The sequence below is a fragment of the Leopardus geoffroyi genome, chromosome D3 (assembly GCF_018350155.1).
Source record: "Leopardus geoffroyi isolate Oge1 chromosome D3, O.geoffroyi_Oge1_pat1.0, whole genome shotgun sequence".
Lineage (NCBI taxonomy): Eukaryota > Metazoa > Chordata > Mammalia > Carnivora > Felidae > Leopardus > Leopardus geoffroyi.
The window spans coordinates 6,944,102-6,964,959 of record NC_059339.1 but is presented as its reverse complement, the minus strand read 5'-3'; the positions used below and the strand labels follow the sequence as shown (position 1 = coordinate 6,964,959).

The 20,858-nt window shown below is 48.6% G+C and overlaps 2 protein-coding genes across 15 annotated transcripts in view; both read left to right on the top strand.

Moving 5' to 3' along the window:
* Positions 1-7,468, top strand: part of CCDC62 (coiled-coil domain containing 62) — a 45,525-nt gene extending 38,057 nt beyond the window's left edge. For all 12 annotated transcript variants that reach the window (XM_045459653.1, XM_045459655.1, XM_045459654.1 and 9 more), the window contains 2 exons: positions 5,449-5,542; positions 6,745-7,468. In XM_045459653.1, coding sequence (XP_045315609.1) covers positions 5,449-5,502 — 54 coding nt within the window. In that variant the 3' untranslated portion in view covers positions 5,503-5,542; positions 6,745-7,468. The remainder of the gene's footprint in view (positions 1-5,448; positions 5,543-6,744) is intronic.
* A 3,764-nt stretch (positions 7,469-11,232) lies between these two features.
* Positions 11,233-20,858, top strand: part of HIP1R (huntingtin interacting protein 1 related) — a 29,367-nt gene continuing 19,741 nt past the window's right edge. Inside the window, exon 1 of one of the 3 annotated variants that reach the window (XM_045459544.1) lies at positions 11,233-11,447. In XM_045459544.1, coding sequence (XP_045315500.1) covers positions 11,355-11,447 — 93 coding nt within the window. In that variant the 5' untranslated portion in view covers positions 11,233-11,354. Of the gene's footprint in view, positions 11,448-19,165; positions 19,492-20,858 lie in introns of those variants that run through there. The other 2 variants (XM_045459545.1, XM_045459547.1) reach the window with 2 other exon arrangements.

Below are 20,858 nucleotides of genomic sequence, written 5' to 3'. Positions count from 1 at the left end.
CCCCATATTGGGCCTAGAGCTTACTTTAAAAAAAAAAAAAAAAAGAGTCTTGGGGCACCTGGCTGGCTCATTTGGAAGAACCTGAGACTCTTGATCTTGGGTTGTGAGTTCGAGCCCTTCGTTGGGTATAGACATTATTTAAATGAAACTTAAAAAATAAAGAGTACATATATTTAAAAAAATTTTTAATGTTTATTTTAATTTTTGAGAGGGAGAAAGAGAGAGAGCATGAGCAGGGGAGGGGCAGAGAGAGACAGAGACAGAATCTGAAGCAGGCTCCAGGCTCTGAGCTGTCAGCACAGAGCCCGATGTGGGGCTTGAACCCACAAACCACGAAATCATGACCTGAGCCGAAGTCAGACGCTTAACTGGCTGAGCCACCCAGGCACCCCAGTAGGACAGTTTTTATACAGTTATATAACTGTATACAGTTATATACAGGACAGTTTTTATACAGTGTATACAGTTTTATACACCCCAGTAGGACAGTTTTTATACAGTTTTTATACAAGTCATTAAGAAATAGATAAGTCCTGTAAGCAATATGGCACTTTATCTTGAGAAAGACCTGAAGATTGCATGTGGAATTGGGTGTTGGGGAGGTGGCAGCTTATGATTCACTGGGATGAGGGAAGAAGGTACTTGGCTGGGAAGTTACAGCAGCAGATGTGGATGGGGTGGCTTTTAACACACACGGGGAAACTGGGGGAGGGCAGTGGATGTTTGAGGGGTGCAGGTGTGTGTCTGTATTCCGGCGTGCCATGGCTCAGGCAACTGGGCACAATTTACCTAGCGTTTCTCGTGGACAAAATTGCAGGTAAATAAATGCAAACTTCACATTAGGCCCAGATTGCTCCCTAATATATCGGCTGTGTTGGAACAAATTCATATTTTCAAAACAAGTGTTTGAGCAGAACTGTCTTTCAGTATAATCTACCTGGCCGACTCCTAGTCATTCTCATGGCCTCAGGCTCCTAACCTCTACTGTAGGGTTGTTTTTTTTTTTTTTTTTAAGTTTATTTATTTTGAGACAGAGAGAGTGAGTGAGCAGGCAAAGAGAGAAGGGGAGAGAGAGAAAGAGAGAGAAAGAGAGAGAATCCCAAGTAGGCTCCACACTGCCAGCATGGAGCCTGACGTGGGACTCGAACCCATGAACTGTGAGATCATGACCTGAGCCAAAACCAAGAGTCAGACGCTTAAGCAACTGAGCCACGCAGGTGCCCCTCTTCTGGAGGGTTTTATGTCAAATTCCTATCTAAGATATAATCGATAGCTCCCTCGCTTTTGTCCTCATAGCAGGGCTTTGTATGTACGTGTCCATATACGTATCTCCATGAGAGCACAGGTCACAGTGCAGGATAGCAGATTACATACATGTCCTCCCCTCCTCTGCGAGCACCCTCGGGAGCCCCTCATACTCATTTTGGCATTCCTAGTTGTAGCACACACAGTACCTGCTAGAGGACGCTCAGTAAATAAATACCTGGAATGGACATGGTCAGAAAAAAGACAAAACAGGGGTGCGTGGGTGGCTCAGTCGGTCAAGCGTCTGACTTCGGCTCAGGTCATGACCTCACAGCTCATGGGTTCGAGCCCTGTGTCGACAGCTCAGAGCCTGGAGCCTGCTTCAGATTCTGCGTCCCCCTCTCTCTCTGCTCCTTCCCCACTTGTGCTGTCTCTCTCTCTCTCAAAAATAATGAATGTTAAAAAATTCAAAAAAAAAAAGAAAAAACAGTAACCTCAGCTAGAGAATGAAAAAAATGCTAAAGCTGCTTGAGGTTGGTGAATACTTGGTTTAAGAGAATTTTGGAGCTAGAAAGACCTAGAAGAGGGTGTAATCTCAACCTTTCATCTTACAGGTGAGGAAAAGTGATTAATTCTCTCACTTAATATTCCATAGCTAGAATCAGGTAATCGTTTGGAATTAGTTGGAAAAAGTATTGCCTTCAGATGTAACAAATTTTCTGGAAGATTATTAACTAATTCTGGAAACATTGAAAAAAACAATGTAATTCACAGAAATATACTTGGCAACATGCTTTACAAATTCCGTCCCTCTGGTCCTTGGAACTGGATAGTTATAGAAAAAAGCAAATGATTTGTAAAAATTCTTTTTTTTTTTTAAATTAATTTTAGAGAATGTGTGAGCGGGGGAGAGGGCAGAGGGACAGAGAAAGAGAGAATCTTTTAAGTTTATTGATTTTGAGAGAGAGAGAGAGGCAGAGAGAGAATCCCAAGTGGGCTCTGAGCTGGCAGCTTGGAGCCCGACTCAGAGCTCAACCCCATGACCTGAGTGGAAATCAAGAGTCGGATGCCCAACTGACTGAGCCACCCAGGCTCCCCAATTTGTAAAAAGTCTTAATTTTTGCAATAAGGAAGCAGGGTAAAATTCTGAGCAGCCTGTCTGCATCACCATTTTTGGGCATCTGTTGCAGAGAACAAGGGTCTTATTTCAAAGCCTTTTTCTCAAACACATTCTTAGACATTGCTGGGGGAGCACAAAGTGATTCAAACCTTCTGGCAGGGAACTTGGCACCATTTACTCAAAATTGCAGAACTGAGCCTTTGACACAGTAGTGTTGCTTTGGGAATCTCTCCTACCAGTACATCCACATGTGTATAAAGTGGCCTATGTACAAGTTTTACATTACAGCACTGCTTTTTTTTTTTTTTTTTTAAGTTCATTTATCTGGGTGGCTCAGTCGGTTGAGCGTCCAACCTCGGCTCAGGTCATGATCTCACGGCCCGTGAGTTCGAGCCCCGCGTCGGGCTCTGTGCCGACAGCTCGGAGCCTGGAGTCTGCTTCAGATTCTGTGTCTCCCTCTCTCTCTGACCCTCCCCCGCTCATGCTCTGTCTCTCTCTGTCTCAAGAATAAATAAACATTAAAATAAAAAAAAATTTAAAGTTCATTTATCTTGAGAGAGTGCACACAAGCAGGAGAGGGGCAAGGAAAGAGGGAGAGAGAGAGAATTCCAAGCAGGCTCTGCACTGTCGGCACAGAGCCTGGCACGGAGCCCCCCTCGGGGCTCGAACCTGTGCAGCATGAGATCACGACCTGAGCCAAAGTCGAGAGTTGGACACTTAACCGACTGAGCCACCCAGACACCCCTGCAGCATTGCTTTGTAATAGCAAAAGTTTGGAAACAATCCCGAGTGTCCAGCAAAAAGGAACTCAGGGAGTAGCAATGGTGTGTCCACACTGGAATATTGCTTAGCCATAAAACAGAGTGAGGAAGAGCTCAGATGTGGACATACTTATGGGATATATTATTAAGTGAAAAGAAGCAAGATACTGAAAGGCTCATATGTTATTCTTCACATGTACCCAAAGGGATGGGGATAAGAATATATATTATTTTGGGGGCGCCTGGGTGGCTCAGTTGAGCATCCGACTCTTGGTTTGGCATAGGTCACGATCTCATGGTTCATGAGTTCGAGCCCTGGGGCAGGCTCTGGGCTGGCAGTATGGAACCTACTTGGGATTCTCTCTCTGCCCCTCCCTTGCCCACGTGTGTGCTCTGTCTCTCCCTCTCTTTCCCTCTCTCAAAAATAAATAAACATTAAAAAAAAGAATATATATTCTTTTTATCGTATTTGAATGTGTATTAACTATTTTTTATATTTATTTATTTATTTATTTATTTTTTTTTTTTTTTTTTTGAGACAGAGAGAGACAGAGCATGAACAGGGGAGGAGCAGAGAGAGAGAGGGAAACACAGAATCTGAAGCAGGCTCCAGGCTCTGAGCTGTCAGCACAGAGCCTGACGCGGGGCTCGAACTCACGGACCGTGAGATCGTGGCCTGAGCCAAAGTCAGATGCTCAACCGACTGAGCCACCCAGGGGCCCCTATTAACTATTTTTTAAAAGCCCCAATGATTTAAAGAGAGAGAAAAGAAAGAGTAAAACACAGCATAGCTGACCACATCACCTTGCCCCACAGCAGGCTTCCTACTTAGTTGAGGGGTGGAAACAGGGAGGGACTCAGCCTGAAACTGAATTTGGACTTTTGACGAGCACAGGGGACCCGACATCCTCATTGCTAGCTCGAGACTGTCGGTCCTGTCGGGGTTCTTGACCTGTTTTTGTGGCAGGCTGGGAAAGCCTACAGCTCCCTTTGAGAAGAATGTTTTTAAAGGAATGAAATAAAATACATCAGATGGTAGAATACATAGGAAGGCTGTTTGAGCAGAGAGGAAGTGGGATGATTAAAGCCCGGAGGTCTGGGAGCATTGAGAAGAGCCTCAGCCTGGCTCAAATGCAGGCCCCCTGGGGAGGAGGAAGAGGCTGAGGGGGCAGGCTTTCCCTGCACCCTGAAGTCCACCAGCTGTGTCTACCGCTGTCTTTCCAGGTGTCATCCTTCTCTTTCCTTCTTTTTCGCCTTTTTAAAAATAGATCTCCCAGGGGCGCCTGGGATCCAACTCGATTTCAGTTCTGGTTCAGGAGATAGAGCCCCGCATCGGGCTCTGCACTGACGTGAAGCCTGCTTGGGATTCTCTTTCTCTTCTGTCTCTGCCCCTCTCCCACTCGTGTGCACATGCTCTCTTTCTCTCTCTCAAAATAAACAAGGGGCACCTGGATGGCTCAGTCGGTTAAGCATCTGACTTCAGCTCAGGTCAGGATCTCACAGTCCGTGAGTTCAAGCCCCGCGTCGGGCTCTGTGCTGACAGCTCAGAGCCTGGAGCCTGCTTCGGATCCTGTGTCTCCCTCTCTCTCTGCCCCTCCCCTGCTCATGCTCTGTCTCTCTCTCTCTCAGAAATGAATAAACATTAAAAATAGGGGCGCCTGGGTGGCGCAGTCGGTTAAGCGTCCGACTTCAGCCAGGTCACGATCTCACGGTCCGTGAGTTCGAGCCCCGCGTCGGGCTCTGGGCTGATGGCTCAGAGCCTGGAGCCTGTTTCTGAGTCTGTGTCTCCCTCTCTCTCTGCCCCTCCCCTGTTCATGCTCTGTCTCTCTCTGTCCCAAAAATAAATAATAAAACGAAAAAAAAATACATAAATAATAAACATTAAAAAAAAAATCTCCAGAACACCTAACAATGCTAACTAACCAAGCCCTCAGTAAGTACTTATAATTAACAGTGGCACTTACAATTGTCGATTCTTATTGATGACCCTTGTCATCATTAGGGGCTCATGACATAGTCCATATTAAGGCTGACAAAGAGACAGTTATATCTGGGTATTAGCTGATTGCCAGAGTTTAAGGCATAACATACATGGTAAAGCAAACAGAGCCTTCCAACTAGGCAATTAGAGACAAAAGGGCCCCACGCATGAATAGGAAATCAGTACCTCTTTGCTGGATGGATGCTTGTTGTTTGAAATTACTTCATTGTATTTCATTAATTCCTTAGGTCTTTTAAAGGCATTTCTGCTATATTTGTGTATTGTCTTAAGTACTGTCCAGTTTTTCTCTCCTGGGTACTAATTTAGAAGTTGTTTTATAGAACTTAGAAGTCTCAGAAGAGTCAGCTCAAAAAAATACCCTCCTTACTAACTGAAGAAAACAAAAGTCAACTTCAGTATTCACTGTGGTCAGAGGTAAGTCACTTTTGTTTATCTCCCTTTATATCTCAATTGATATTTAATAAGTAACTTGGGAACGTTGATAATGTAGAGTCAAGGCCACGCATTTGTTTGACCTGTAATCCTTTCTCTTGTTTGACCTATTTGTACATACCTTCTAAATTTAATCAGTAAAATGTCAGTTATTGGTATGAGAAATGCAGATCAAAAAGTTAAGGCAATGAATACAGATAGCTTTCAAAATCAGAATCTAAATTAACATTTCAGCCTTTCATCTGGATATCTGTCCAGAAAGAAATCTTTTCATAGGGTTTCAATTTTATAAAAACGTTCATTGACCGGAGCACCTAGCTGGCTCAGGCCATGGAGTGTACATTCGTGATCTCGGGGTTGTGAGTTCGAGCCGCATGTTGGGTGTAGAGACGACTTAAAAATAAAATCAATAGGGGCGCCTGGGTGGCGCAGTCGGTTAAGCGTCCGACTTCAGCCAGGTCACGATCTCGCGGTCCGTGAGTTCGAGCCCCGCGTCAGGCTCTGGGCTGATGGCTCAGAGCCTGGAGCCTGTTTCCGATTCTGTGTCTCCCTCTCTCTCTGCCCCTCCCCCATTCATGCTCTGTCTCTCTCTGTCCCAAAAATAAATAAACGTTGAAAAAAAAAATTTTTTTTTTTTAAATAAAATCTCCAGGGGTGCCTGGGTGGCTCAGTCAGTTAAGTGTCCAACTCTTGGTTTCACGCAGGTCATGATCTCATGGTCCATGAGTCCCAGCGCCTCATCAGGGTGCAGAGTCTGCTTGGGATTGTCTGTCTCTCAAAATAAATAAATAAACAAAATAAATAAAAAGAAAAAATCTTGGGGAAAAAGGCTAATTGGTGTAGTTTGCACTTTCTTGATTTGTTTCCTTCTGTTAAACCTACATTTCATATGCAAAGTTTCTTCAGAATCCAGTCTGAGAAGTTAAAAGACATAATCATTTCAGATGCTTTCAGTGTAAGCAAGAACTCTGTGAAAGCAGTCAACGCAGGTAGCTATTCCCTGTCTCCTGTTCTCTTTCTCTCTCTTTGCTGAGAAGCTGTAAGACTTATGGTATTTTGCACGACCTTAGGTAGACAAAAATCAGGATGTATATAGTTAATTTTTTAGAGACTGTGAATTAGAACACACTGCCCACCGCTCTCCTTGACTTGATTTTATTCACTCTGTTGTTTCCTTCCTGCAGAAGCCGATTTTCCAACTTTGGAAGGCAGGAAGCAGACATCAATACCTAATGCTTAACCTTGAAAACAAAAAGAGGATTGTAATCCTTTGTAAGCAACACTTAATACCAAAGGGAAGCAGAAACTGAAAGTTAGTTTTTCAACATCTGTATTTTATTGCTTTTCAAGTTGACCGTTTTCATGTTGAAGAAATATTGTTTTATGTGTAAGCAATTAGACCTTATTGTGTATTGTCTGTATACACAATTATGTATATTATGCTCACAGAGAAAAAGACTTCTCTGTAAAGATGCAGACTAGAATTAAGTACTAGAGAAGCTCTTTAAAAGTGTGAACATAAAATCGAGAACCCCTGCATATAAAGTGCTATTTTCACTCTCTGATTTTTAAAAAACCTGTGCATGCATTTAAACTACAACCAACAGCTTATCAGAGACAGCTGTAAATATATGAGAAATAGTCTCCTCCTCTTTCGTGGCTTTTGCTCTGGACTTCGCTGTGTAAAATAGACATAAAATGATATGATAGAACATATTTTTAACTGCAAAGTATCTCATCAGTTACTGACAATCGAGGCCCGTCTGTCCCCGAGCTGAACAGAGCCCCATCGTGTCTGGGTCTGTAGTAAGTCCCATCTACTCATACAAACAAAGGCTCGCTGGAAGATCAAGTTTTATATGCGTTTTTTTTCTTTATCATTAAAGACTAAAAACACTTCCCTTTTAACTTGTAATTTAATTTTTTAAAGAATATACTAATGTGCATTTCTATCCCTTCTAAAAAAGAGAATCGATCAGCTTCAGCCAATAAAAAATATTTTTAATAAGAAAAATAACTCTCTTGGGTTTCTTTGTATTATACAGGAGTGAAATAAGGAAGGGTAGTCGCTTAAAACCCAGCCTGGCAAGTGAATTTCCTCGGGAGTGGGAATGTAGTTTTCTTAAGCATTGCAGTTATCAAGGTTCCGTTGTGCTGTATAAATGCCCCTTTGTTGAAAGGTTTCAGTGCTACTTCAGAGATGATTTTCGTGAGAGTGGAGGAGCCACCCCATGTAGCCTTTTTAATTAGGGTGCTGAAAAGAGAAATTGGGTGAGGTTCTGCCGAAGTTCTTTATAAATGCTTGCTTTCTCCTGCAGGCATGGCCGGCCAGTCTGTGCAGAGCGAGTCTGAGAAAGGTACAGTTGATTCTGAGCTGTTGGAAACCTAAAATGTCCCCGGGGAGGCTGATTTCCAGCCTGAGAAACAAAATATGAAAATTTCTCCTTCTCTTGGCGCTAGGTTCATGGCTACACGTTACTTGCCCAGTGAAAAGAGAAATAGAACACTGGCGAGATGCTAGTTAGTAGGAAGATTTCAGGGAACTATAGAATTTGAAGAAAAAAAAAAGTCAAAACTTATTCTGTGGCTAAATGTACTTGAGCTCCTAGGGTTATAATATCTACAGTTCCTATCTTACCCCACCACGTTATTGTGAATTACAGCACGTATAACCCCAAAATGGGAAATCTTAATATTATCATCTACTTCTCTGTCTCAACCTAAGTTATTTAGATATGTGAGCAGTTTCTGTTAGGGAGACTCAGCCTCAGTATGTTTGAAAGAGTTGTGAGATCAAACCAGATTTGAGCATCCTGATTTTGTCATCAACATTCTATCATCTTAAGAGGAGGCAGATAAATGGTAATACAGTTTGCCTGCCAGAAGTTATCTCAGCCTTCTATCAGAAGAGACTGGTGTGGGGGCCCCTGGGTGGCTAGTGGGTTAAGCATCCAGCTCTTGAATTTAAGTCATGATCTCACAGCTTGTGAGTTCGAGCCACACATTGGCGGGGGGGGGGGGGGGGTCTGTGCTGATGGCGTGTAGCCTGCTTGGGATTCTCTTTCTCCCTCCCTCTCTGCCCCTCTGCCACTCGTGCTTGCTCTGGCTCTCTCTCAAAAATAAATAAAAATCTGAAAAAAGAAAAAGAGACTGGTGTAAGGGTACTTTTAGAATTTGTGGGCAGATCTAAACAAAAATAGAACTACCCCAAAAGAAAGTCTGATTCAAGATAATATGTAAACACTAATAACAGTTTTACCTAAAAAGTTGTAGTAGAAAAGCATGGAATTGAGAGGCTCCGTGGGGTAAGGTTGGTCCAGACTAAGAAACCAGACACATTAATCACAGCAGGCAAGGTAGGTTAAAAACCAGAGTGGTCTTTGAGCGGAGTTTATCAAATGAGGAGGGCACATTAATCAGTCCTGTAAAGGATGATTTCTGGGTTCTCAGCCAAATGCACACTTAGGACATCTAACAAAACAAAATAATTTGAGCACACAGTAAACACTGCTTTGCTGGCCGCTGGGGAGACAACAGTGAGCAAAGCAGACTGAATCCTTGTTTACAGTGGAGGAGACAGACCTTAATCAATCACAAATACGTCATAAAAACTGGTAAGTGCTATAAAATAAAGCTTTGAGCTACTGTGACAGCATATATCAGGGACACAGGTTAAGGGCTGAGGCTTCAGTTCTTACCTGAACTAAGAGCTGAAAGATAAGTAGATGCTAACCAGCAAACAGGAAGAGGAAGAACATTCCTGACCATGGTAACAGCATGTGCAAAGGCCCTGAGGTGGAAAGGAGCGTGATGCATTTTCAGACCTGATGAACTAGGATGGTGCAAGACGAAGCTGGACCGAGAGGCTGGGGCCAGATCATACACACGTGTCATTGAGGCAGTGTGGGGATTACAGCCTCGTTATTTCAGTAAGCCCAATGATGTAATCTCTACTGTTCATCTTCCTGGGGCTTCCTTGAAGTGAGGTCTCATACATATCCCAAATCCTTTGTCTTTGTAATAGCCTCCAGAAAGCATTACACAGCCCTGGAGACACAGCAAAATGGCACCCTCGTGCCGATGACAAGGAGAATTTCAGCCAACCAGTGACAGGGGCCAGTACTAGAACCAGATCTGCTGCCTGAAGGTGTTACCCGAGATGCACTTCAACAAATTCAGAGTGGGGAAGCTTCTATCCTTGTGTCCCAGGCTGCTCGTTTTAGAAAACTAAGCCATATATTGAAGCGTACCAAATTATGGGGGGTTATTCGACTCACCTTTTCAGCCCTTGATTTCACACACATTTATTGGACATCGCTAATGTGCCAGGCACTCTGCTGAGGTTATCAAGTGGAGTCAGATGGGTGGTCCTTGCCCTCCAGGAGCTCAAAAGCTTCCGTACAGGCAGACAAATTATAATTCATTAGAGATATTTTAGGAAAGTGCTCTTGGATCCCAGTAACAAACCATTCTTAAAAAGAGAGGTAGCTGGTTGCTGATGTTACGCAACTGTGGCAGATGTTTCCAGACCCAGGGGGGTTGCTGTCTGTTTGAAAGAAGATGCTGTGTTAAGTAGGAAGTTCACAGGATAACTTGATCTTGTTCAATGTGGAAAACGGAGTGTGAGAAACAGCTGGTCTGGAGCCAGCACGCCCCTTTGCTGTGGTCTTTATCAGACCACAGCTGTTGACTAGAGTGCTGGGGATTGAAAACGAAATAGTGCGTGTAAAGGATTTAGCTCAATGCCTGGCAAATAATAAGCATTCGATAAATATTAGCCGTTGTTATTTTGGTGAAGACGCTGCTCAGGGATTGGAATTGGGTAAAAGCACGGTGAATTCCTCTCTGGTGGAGTCAGAGGAGAGAGCCTTGTCACACACAGTTTTAAGTGCCCCGTATCAGCTGTGGGGCAGGCAGAGAGCCATCAGTGAAGTTACAGAAAGGGAGACCACCTTCGGGGTTCTGTAGGCATCACTCTCCGGCTTCAAGGGGAGTCCTGTATCGGGTGACTTCACACCTACATTCTGAGAGCAAAACTGAGGACAGCAGAAACAAAATGACCATCTGATAAGCATACACTTGGGAGAACTGTGGGTTTTTTTTTTTTGTTTTTTTTTTTTTGCTTCAGTCTTGTGACCGATCATTTAAAAAGCAAACAAATAACAACAGGGTTTTTTAAAGTCTCACACGACCTCCGGTGGCATGCCCTTTGATGGCCCCGCGCTGTGCTGTGTTCAGATCCGTCCGCAGGCTGTCCCAGCCCTGCCTGTCCTCTTCCCCTTGCAGTTCCTCGGCTCTGGCAAGGTGTCCGATGCGGAGCCTGCAATCTCCGAAGATTCATCCCACAGCCCCGCGTTGAGATGCACAGAGAGGGGAGAGCTTACTTGTGTGCATTCTGACACATAAATTAATATAAGACTAAAAAGGGGGAAAAATGCCTAGTTGTGCTTCCGTTGGTCAGATTCGTTGAGGCCAAGTTTTCTCCAGTGAGCCAGATCCTGCTCCGGTGTAGACGGGACTTACTAAGTGCGGAGCGGAGGTTGCGGGGAAGGGACTCGACCCAGGGGGGTAGGCTGAGGTGTGGAGGGGCTGGAAGGGGGGTGGGGGGCCTTGGCCTGGGCTCCGCCTGGCGAGGGGGCGGGGCCGGGGGCGGGGCCGGGGCGGGGCGCAGGGGCGGGGCGGCCGGGCGCCGTGCGGCGGCCTCGCGGTGCCTAGGCTGGGGCGGGCGGCGGTGACGCGCTCAGTCGCGCGGAGCGGGAGCCGGGCCGGGAGCGCGGGCGGCGACGGCGGCAGGATGAACAGCATCAAGAGCGTGCCGGCGCGGGTGCTGAGCCGCAGGCCGGGCCACAGCCTGGAGGCCGAGCGCGAGCAGTTCGACAAGACCCAGGCGAGCGTCGGGGCCGCGGGCGGGGGGGGGTGGGGGTGGGTGCCCTTTTCCCCGACCCCTCGCGCGCGCCCCTCAGGGCCTGGCCGGGCTCGGGCTGCCCCCGCCACCTTGCGCCCCAGCCTCCGCCCCCCCCCGCCCCCAGCCGCCCTGCGCGCAGGTGAACCGGAAGCGCGCGCCGGCGCCGGGGCCGGGGCAGAGGGGAGCGGGGCGCAAGAGGTCGCCTGGGGACTGAGGTGGTTCGGGGCGGGGGGGGGGGGGGCGGGAGAGCCGGGAGGCCCGGGAAGCGAGGTGGCGGGCGACCCGGGCGGAGGGGGGCCGGCGGACCCGGGGAGCAAGGTGGCGGGCGACCCAGGTGCGGGGCGGGGGAGGATGCGGCGGTGAGCCAGGTGGGGTCAGGTGTGCCCGGGCCTTGGTGCGCCTCCCGGCGGGGCCTGCCTGGATTTTGCGCCCTGGTCGTGCCGCCCCTCCCCAGCGGGCTCCTGCCACCCTCTTCCAAGCCGCGGGAAAAAGCCCCCAGCTCGGGGAGGCAGAGCATTTCCTTGAAGGAAACTCCCAGTTTCCTCCTCGCCCGAGCTGTTTTCCAGGGCCGCACAATATCTTATTATATGTCGGGCGAAAAGTTTCACGTATGTAGCCAGACTTGTTTGCCTGAGCGCTGGCCCACATATAAATAGGTTCACACCCCCTTATTAAATACCGGCTCCTGACAGACAGAAACTTCCTAGGGCTCCCTTCCTGCACTTCCCACGCGCCTATCCTGGGAAGGTTATTTTCAAAATTCAGCAATGGCGCGGGTGTGTGTTTGTACATGTGTTCCCGCTGAGAACACAAAACGCAGTCGCTGCTGTGCTTCTGGCTTTCTGTTCCTTTTTATTTTACAAATACTGAGGTGGTGTTCTGCCTGGGGGAGGGGAGAGCACACTTATTTGCCAGAATAAGTCAACCAAGACTGAAATAGCAGAGAAATTTTACTTTAGAAATAAAGGAAGCCGAAGGGACCCCTCCTGACCCTGTCTGAAGCGGTGTGGTGACATTTGTGGCTGCTGTAGCAAGTTCCTTCCCACCTGTCCCTGCCCATAGCAGTGACTTCCGCAGTTGCTTTCAAATCAAGTTTATCTACATCAGTCAACAACAGCTTTCATTTTGAAATAAGGAAAACTCAGGGGGACCGTCCAACCTTTGTGCTTATGATTAACAATGAAAACGATAATAAAATTTGGGGACACCAAGGCTTTATGAAAGCCGTTCCATTAGCTGGAACCCACCTGCCCCCAAATTATTAATTTATCCTTGTGATCATCATCATCATCTGGCCTCTTTTCATCGGGGGCAGCCCATCATAAAAACAGATGTGGCATTTAATTTAAAGTCATTAATACGTAATTAATTGTGTCAGGAGCATGTGCAAGGACGGAGAGGAAAATTTAATTGGCAGATAGAATCTGGGGTTTGTCAGAAGCTTTATTTACGCACTGATTTTTAGATTTTTTTCCCCATGCTTTTGAGGAGGTATAAGGAGGTCTGACTGCTTCATAGAGGAGATGGAATTTAAAGGGCCAGTTTCACTAATCTTACCCTTTAAGTTATAAATCAAGAGCAACTTAAAAAAAATTTTTTTTTAAATGTTTATTTATTTTTGAGAGAGATAGAGCATGAATGGGGGAGGCACAGAGAGAGAGAGGGAGGCACAGAATCCGAAGCAGGCTCCAGGCTCCGAGCTGTCAGCACAGAGCCCGACACGGGGCTCGAATCCACAAACTGTGAGATCATGACCTGAGCCAAAGTCAGCCGCTTAACCGGCTGAGCCACCCAGGCGTCCCAAGGGCAACCTTCTTTAATGTCAAAGAGAAAGAATCTCTGATACCGGTCCATACATTTTAGTGGTTGGTTCGATAAACAAGAAAGTGTTTTGTTTTGTTTTCGCTAGTTGGGTTTTTCTTAGGAGCTGAGAGGGTTACTTAATAATAAATAAGTTTGTAATGGCCGAATCTGATAGGATTTACCCTTTCCTGATCTTTTTTTTTCCTGGAAAGATTGAGTTTGGGTTCAGCGTCTAGGTTTGCTGGTCTTCAGAGTGACTTATTGAGGGATGTAGGATAAAGGTTTTTTGCATGGTTAATATTTAATTAGCTCGGTCCCAGAAATATCTCGTGAGCTGCCAGCCGGCCCCATTGGCGGAAAGGACCCAGAAAGCTGAGGTTGCTGCTTACATGTCTCCTTGTGGACAGAAAATAGCACATGCAGTTCACGGACTCACCTTCCCTTTGGAATACACTGCCTCTGTCTTCCTGTTGACCACAGGGCCCTGTGTTCCGGGGGAGCACTTTAGCTTGCTTGGAATTTGTCGTTACCATCTGCCAGCCTCACCTTTGTTCTTGGACTCCTGGATCAGGAGTAGGAAAAATGCTTCCATATTAGTTTTCCTGACAGGCCACACCCTGTTTTGCAAAACAGGGTCCCTTCCCTGCCCCAGTCAGGAGTGTTAGAGCAGTCGTGCTTCCTTTGTGTGGCTGGTGCTTGTGATCGTTGCCTGGTGTGTGTGTGAGTGTGTGTGTGTGTGTGTGTGTGTGTGTGTGTGAGAGAGAATGATCCCAGGGGAGCATCCAGAAAGCTGGTCGATTCTTCCCCACGACTTTAGCCCTCTTGGTGATAAAACCCCTTTTCAAAATGGAGACGACGCTGTAGTAATGGCTTTTCGTTGTTGTAACATTCTCAATACAGAGTACTGTATGCCTGCACTCCGAACCTGAAAATAGCCTGTGGCGTTACAAAGGTGGCATGTCATGGAAAGCACTGACAGACGGTATCCCTGGGCAAGCTGCTTAACTCTTGAATCTGTCTCCTCATCTGTATGGAGATAATTCCACCTGTCTCCTATGGCTGTGTTAAGGTATAGAGAAACACTGTGGTAGGCCGCCCCTCGAAGGTGGCCACATCCTAATTCCTGGAAGCCGTGAATCTGTTACAGTACTTGGTGAGAAAATGCTCATCAGCTGACCTTAAAATAGGCTCACTAGCCTGGGTTTAGCCAGGTGGGCCCAGAGCCTTTAAATGTGGGAGAGGGAGGCAGGAGAGGAGGTGACAGGGAGGGTCTGCAGAGAGGAGTACTGGCTGGCTTTGAGATGGAAGAAGGGGCCCCTAGCCGAGGACGGTGGGTGTCCTGGAGAAGCTGGAGAAGGCGAGGAGTGGAGTCGCATACAGAGCCTCCAGAAAGAAATACAGCACTGCTGGCACCTTGATCTTAGCTCCAGAAGACCTGTTTTGGGCTTCTGGCCTTCGGAACTGTAAGGTGATAAACATTTGTGTTGTTTGAAGGCACTGGGTTTGTGGCGATTTGTTACAGCGGTTAACAGGCTGCTAATACACCCAGAATGCAAAACGCATGGTGCAGTGCTCTGCAAATAGCCAGCTGTCTTCCTCCCTCCGCCCCCCCCCCCCCCCAAAAAAAAAAGCTTTAACATTTGAGAACTAGTTCAGAACTTCCACTAGAGAGGAAACCTGTCTTTGAGGCGTATCATGGACGAGGACTCAGCAGATAGGAAATGCTAAACTTCAGATTTGCTTATTCCTTGTCTGTGAGTCCCTGTGCTGCTCTGTGGCTAAAGCCTCTGCAAGATCGCTGAGGTCAGGATAGCGAGGGGCCACCCTGCTCAGTGAGCCAAGCCTGGTGGGGGAGTGTTAAGTGGGGGGCTAGGACTGTCCTGGTGCTGGGGGTTTTCTAGTTGTGAGGGCAGTGTGTGGGGGGGGACAGGCGTGGGGGGAAAGCATACAGAAAACAGTTCTTAGGGCCCGTCTTCCAGGTCAGTGACCCATCCCCTCAGCAGCCCCCAGGGGAATCGAAATCTTGTGAAGAGTAACGTTTTTGACCTTCAGGACTCGTGGGCCCTGGATCATGTTAGAGCAGCGGCGCCCAGTAGCAACAGAACACGAATCTCACATGTCATGTTAGATTTCCTTTAGCCACGTTGGAAAGTAAACAGAAACAGGTGAAATTCATCTTGATCGTGTATTTTATTTAACCCGATGTATCCAAAATGGAACCATTTCACAGTGTAATCACTGTAAGACTTATGAATGGGATATTTTACATTCTTTTCCTCTTTTTTTTTTTTTTTAAATGTTTTACTATTTTTGAGACTTCGAGAGACAGCACAAGCAGGGGAGGGTCAGAGAGAGAGGGAGACACAGAGTCTGAAGCAGGTTCCAGGCTCTCAGCTGTCAGTACAGAGCCCGACGTGGGGCTGGAACTCACGAACTGTGAGATCATGACCTGAGCCAAAGTTGGATGCTTAACCGACTGAGCCACCCAGGCGCCCCTCCTTCTTTTTTTTTTTTTTTTAATTTAAAATTTATTTATATCTGAGACAGAGCAAGAGAGAGAGAGAGAGAGGCATGCACGACAGGGGAGGAGCAGAGAGAGAGAATCCCAAGCAAGGCTAGGAGCACCCAGCCCAGAGCCCAATGTGGGGCTTGAACTCATGAACTGTGAGATCGTGATCTGAGCCGAAATCATGAGTCAGATGCTCAACTGTGACTGAGCCACCCAGGCGCCCACCCCTCTTCTAAATCTTCCTTCTAAGTCTTCAAAATCTGTTGTGTGTTGGACACAGCACATCAGTTTGGGCTCACAACTTTAGGTGCTCAGTTAACCACACATGGCCAGAGACCACCTGTTAGGGCTGCCCAGTGTTAGAGTCACTTGGGGGTGTCTTTAAAATGTCAGTATGAAAGTGCTGGATAAGCCCCAGGCATTGGTCTTTTTCTTTTTCTTTTTTTAAAGTCCCCTAACCAGGAATTCTTTAGAGTCTCCTTTTTTTTTAATTAAAAAAAAATTTTTTTTAACGTTTATCCATTTTTGAGAGACAGAGTGTGAGTGGGGGAGGGGCAGAGAGAGACCAACAGACAGACACAGAATCTGATGCAGGCTTCAGGCTCTGAGCTGTCAGCACAGAGCCCGATGTGGGGCTGGAACCCACGAACCATGAGATCATGACCTGAACCGAAGTCAGATGCTTAACCCACTGAGCCACCCAGGCTCCCAGAATCTCCTTGTTCAGAATCTCCACTTGAGTTGGAGTTTGAGGGCCGTTCCCAAATACGCAACATTGTTTCCGACTCCCATACTGCACAAGTTGGTCTCTCTGCCCTGACTTCCTGTCCTACCTTGCCGGTCACCCCCTCTGTGGAGTTTCCTCCACTGGCAGGCAGTTAAGCACATACACTTTCGTGTCTTTTTTTATTCCTTATGAACGCTGTGGTATTTAAAAAATTTTTTTAATGTTTATTTATTTTTGAGAGAAAGAGTGCAAGTGGGGGAAGGGCAGAGAGTGTGGGAGACAGAATCCCAAGCAGGCTCCAGGCTCTGAGCTATCAGCGCAGAGCCTGATGTGGGGCTTGAACCCACAAGCTGGGAGATCATGACCTGAGCCTAAGTTGGGCACTTAACCGACCAAGCCACCCAGGTGCCCCTCTTTTTTTTTTTTTTTTTTTAAGTTTATTTATTTATTTTTAGAGAGAGAGAGGGAGGGGCGGAGAGAGAGAATCCCAAGCAGGCTCCATACTGTCAGTGCAGAGCCTGTAGCGGGGCTTGAACTCACAAGCCAGGAGACCATGACCTGAGCCAAAACCAAGAGGCGGACACTTAACCGACTGAGCCCCTAAACACTGTGGTATTCTAACACTCTCTAAGTCACTAACCCCTTTTTGGGCCTCATTTAAATGTTTACCAAAAAAAGTCCCCTGGCGGGGCGCCTGGGTGGCTCAGTCGGTTAGGTGGCCGACTTCGGCTCAGGTCATGATCTCACGGTCTGTGAGTTCGAGCCCCGCGTCGGGCTCTGTGCTGACAGCTCAGAGCCTGGAGCCTGTTTCGGATTCTGTGTCTCCCTCTCTCTGACCCTCCCCCATTCATGCTCTGTCTCTCTCTCAAAAATAAATAAACGTTAAAAAAAAAAAAAAAATTAAAAAAAAAATGTCCCCTGGCCTCTGAATTTGGGAAGGAGTCTAAACCATGTGGGGGACAGCCAGGACTCTCCCATTTCGGTCCCCCCCCCGTCGTGGGGGGCATGAGGTGCCCACATGTGGGCACAGGGCCTGGCATCTGGTGCAGACAGATTGAACGGCTGAAGAACGGAGGTGAGCCAAGGCATTCTGAAAAGGAGGGAAAGAGACAGGCACACAGCCCACCTAGGGTGCTGCCCCCTCGCCAGAGTCCCGAGTCAGCTGGGGTGGGTCATGGGTGGTGAGCTATGCCCTTCCTGCCACGTGCACAGCTGTCTCACACCAACATGCCCTCCCCTTGGTGATGCTCAAGTAGGCAGCTGACTTCCTGACTCCCTGGGCTGCCAGAGTCCTCCAGAATCTCCCTGTGCTCTCTGGGTGTCATGTGACCTGTTGGTCCAAGTTGAGGTGGGGATGGGGCTGCTGGTCCTTCCCTTTCCCCTTCTCTTGTTGATGGCCATGTGTCCCCGTGGCACGTTGGTGAGGACCATTGACTGTGTGGCTTATGCCTGGTGCCCTGGGGTGTGCCACAGGGAGGCAAAGACCACCCGTGTCGTCTCCTGGAGCTTTTGTCTCCGTGCAGGAGGTGGGAGAAGTGCAAGGAGGACAGGTGTGCTTTGGCAGAGCGGTTCAGAGCAGGACTTCCCTGCAGAATGGAGATAGAATCCTGCACACGTCCCAGAGTGGCTGGGGGCACTTGGGACTTCACAGTGCAGGACTGCCTGGTGCAGAGGAAATGCCGTGTGGTAGCGGTTTTGCTGTAGAGAAAAGCAGAAATAAAACCCAGTGTCCCTGTAGGGTTCTGTCCCTGGGCCCCTAGTGTAGCCGTCTGTAAAGGGGGAGCGAGGGCTGTTGGGAAGAGAGGCCGATCTGCTGCAGGGGTGGGCGGACACGGGAAGGTGGGGAACAGCCTCTTCCTGGGAGAATGAGCCTGCAAGTGCCCACACTCCAGAAGCACTTCCCCTTCTCCGGGAGGAGGCCCCGAGGTTGGGGGGAGCCAGCACCTTGCCCCCAGGCCAGCATCCCAGCCTGCCCCAGGCCGGACCCATTTGTGAATGAAACCCAACTGAGCACTGGTTTGCTCAGTCCCACGGCTGCGGTGGAAACTCGGGAGTCGGAGCCGGTTTGGCCGAGGGTCAGGGAAACCCAGTCTGTTAACCTGAGACGCTTGGCGCAAAGAGTGGAGATGCCTTTGCCAGCCGGGCTGCGCTGCTGGCCTTCCTCCTCCCTTGATCTCAGGGCGGACTCACATATGCCCTCATTGGTGAAGCCGTCAGCCACTTAACCCCCCTGCACAAGCCTTGCTATGCTCCCCCGGTTCTCCTGACCTAAACGCCATCTCCCTGTCTCCCTGTCTCCCTGTCTCCCTGTCTCCCTGTCTCCCTGTCTCCCTGTCTCCCTGTCTCCCTGTCTCTCTGTCTCTCTGTCTCCCTGTCTCCCTGTCTCCCTGTCCGTGGCTGCTGTGAGGGTGGGCGTGCGTTCCGGTCCACAGGAGCAGGGATCGCATTGCTTTCCCCTCTGAGCCCCTGAGTACTGCCTGCTGAACCCCGAGATCCTCAGGCAGGACCTGTTGGCTCCTCCTCCGTCCTAGCGCTGAGGAGACACGCTTGCTGTGTGTGGCTGAACCGAGGCCACGGGGCCAGCAGGTCTCCCTTCTTGGATGCTGTCACTTGGTGAGACCTAAGCCACCCAAGGCACCCACCACAGCCCGTGGAGAAAAGTTGAGTCCAGGCAGGATTGTGTTTCCTCTGGTTGAAATAAACACACTCCTCAAACTAGTGGGTTCGCCGGCCAGGGGGTGACTCAGCCCCCTGGCTTGTGGGACAGACAGGTCTGTGGAGTGATATCACCAGGGCCCGAGGAAGGAAGCCGCCCAGGCTGGCTCCCTGTCCATTCAGAAGCAGCCTACGGAGGCGGGACTCGAGGCTACGTCATCCTCCTCTTTGCCTGTCACCTGCAGGGCCCTGGGGAGAAGTGGCGTTGGTCCGGCTGCCACTTGTTAGCTGTGTCCCAGTGACAGGGAAGCTCCCGCCGGCCGTCAGGAGGGGTAGGTGTCAACAGGGCCCTGCAGTTTCATAAACTGGGTGATTGCAGGGCCAGGACTGAGCGGGGACTGGGGCATGTGAATGACGAGAGTTGCCAGTTGAGCGGTTGAAGGAATCAGGGTAGGACAGTGTTGCGTCACTGACTTCCCATCTGCCAGAATTAGCAAGCTGCCGGGCGCCTCCCTGCTCTGCATGTGACCACATCCCAGCGCCGCCCCAGCTGCAGAAATCCTGTGTTTGCGTGAGGCAGTGGCCTTTGAGATGGCCTTTGAGATGGCAAACGCTTTTGAATGAGGTCTCGAGGTCTTGCTGTCCTTCAAACAACTCTTCGGAGAGCAACCCACCTCTCTGCCTGTCCCCGTGCCTTGGCTCTTTGAAGGACGTTTTTGTGCCCCACTGAGTGCCTCTGTGAAGTGTCGTGATAACGGCACCAGGAGGCTTGAGTCTGATTCATTTCAGGACCGATTTTAAGAATAGAAATTGTTTTATAGTTGCTTTTACTACTTAACTAGAGGTTAAATTATTAGCTGGAGAAAGACACTCACTCGCTGCCCTGAATTTAACCAGAAAGTACATGTGAAAGAGCTTTTGTTCATTCAAGTGTTCACTCTGACTCATCCAATAAAGATTTATTGACCGCCAGGCACGGGTTTGGGGACTGGAGATACAGCAGGGAGCGGGACTCACAGAGTCCCTTGTGCCGTGGACATCTGTTTGGGGGTCAGAGGTAAAAGCTGAGACTAAGTGGTAAACAAGACGGTTTCGGATAATAAATGTCCTCGGGGAAGTAAATGGGAGGCTGCTCTCCGGAGAGGATGGTTGGGGAAGATCCTCCGGGAAGAAGCGTTTTAGTGGAGAGCTGGGTGAGGGGAGATGCGCCTGGAGGCTGGGACCTGGTTGGCCCTGTGAGGAAGAAAAGGTGGAAGTGTGTGGCTGCGACAAAGCAAGGTGTTCGGACAGGCTTTGTGCATGTTTGCATCCTAGAAGACCCAGGGGTTTTCATTCCCGCTTCCCAGATGGGGAAGCCTCCGTCTGGAAAGGGAAAGTTTCCGAAGCGAAGGCTCCCCAGTGAGATGGGATGAAGTGAGTGTGTGTGCGGGCCGGGGTGCAGCAGCATCACCAGTGGGGCCGGTGAGAAGACCTGTCTTTGTCCCCAGGCGCGGGGTCTCCTGGCGAAGGGGTCTTTAGGATGTCTGACCTCACAGAGGACAGCCAGGGCTGCGTCCTCTGCAGCCACTTAGCCCCTTGCTGAGCGAGGGCTGGGGGTTTGCAGAACAGGGTAACTGGGGGCGCCTGGGTGGCTCAGTCGGTTGAGTGTCCGACTTCGGCTCAGGTCACGATCTCACTGTTTGAGTTCCAGCCCTGCATC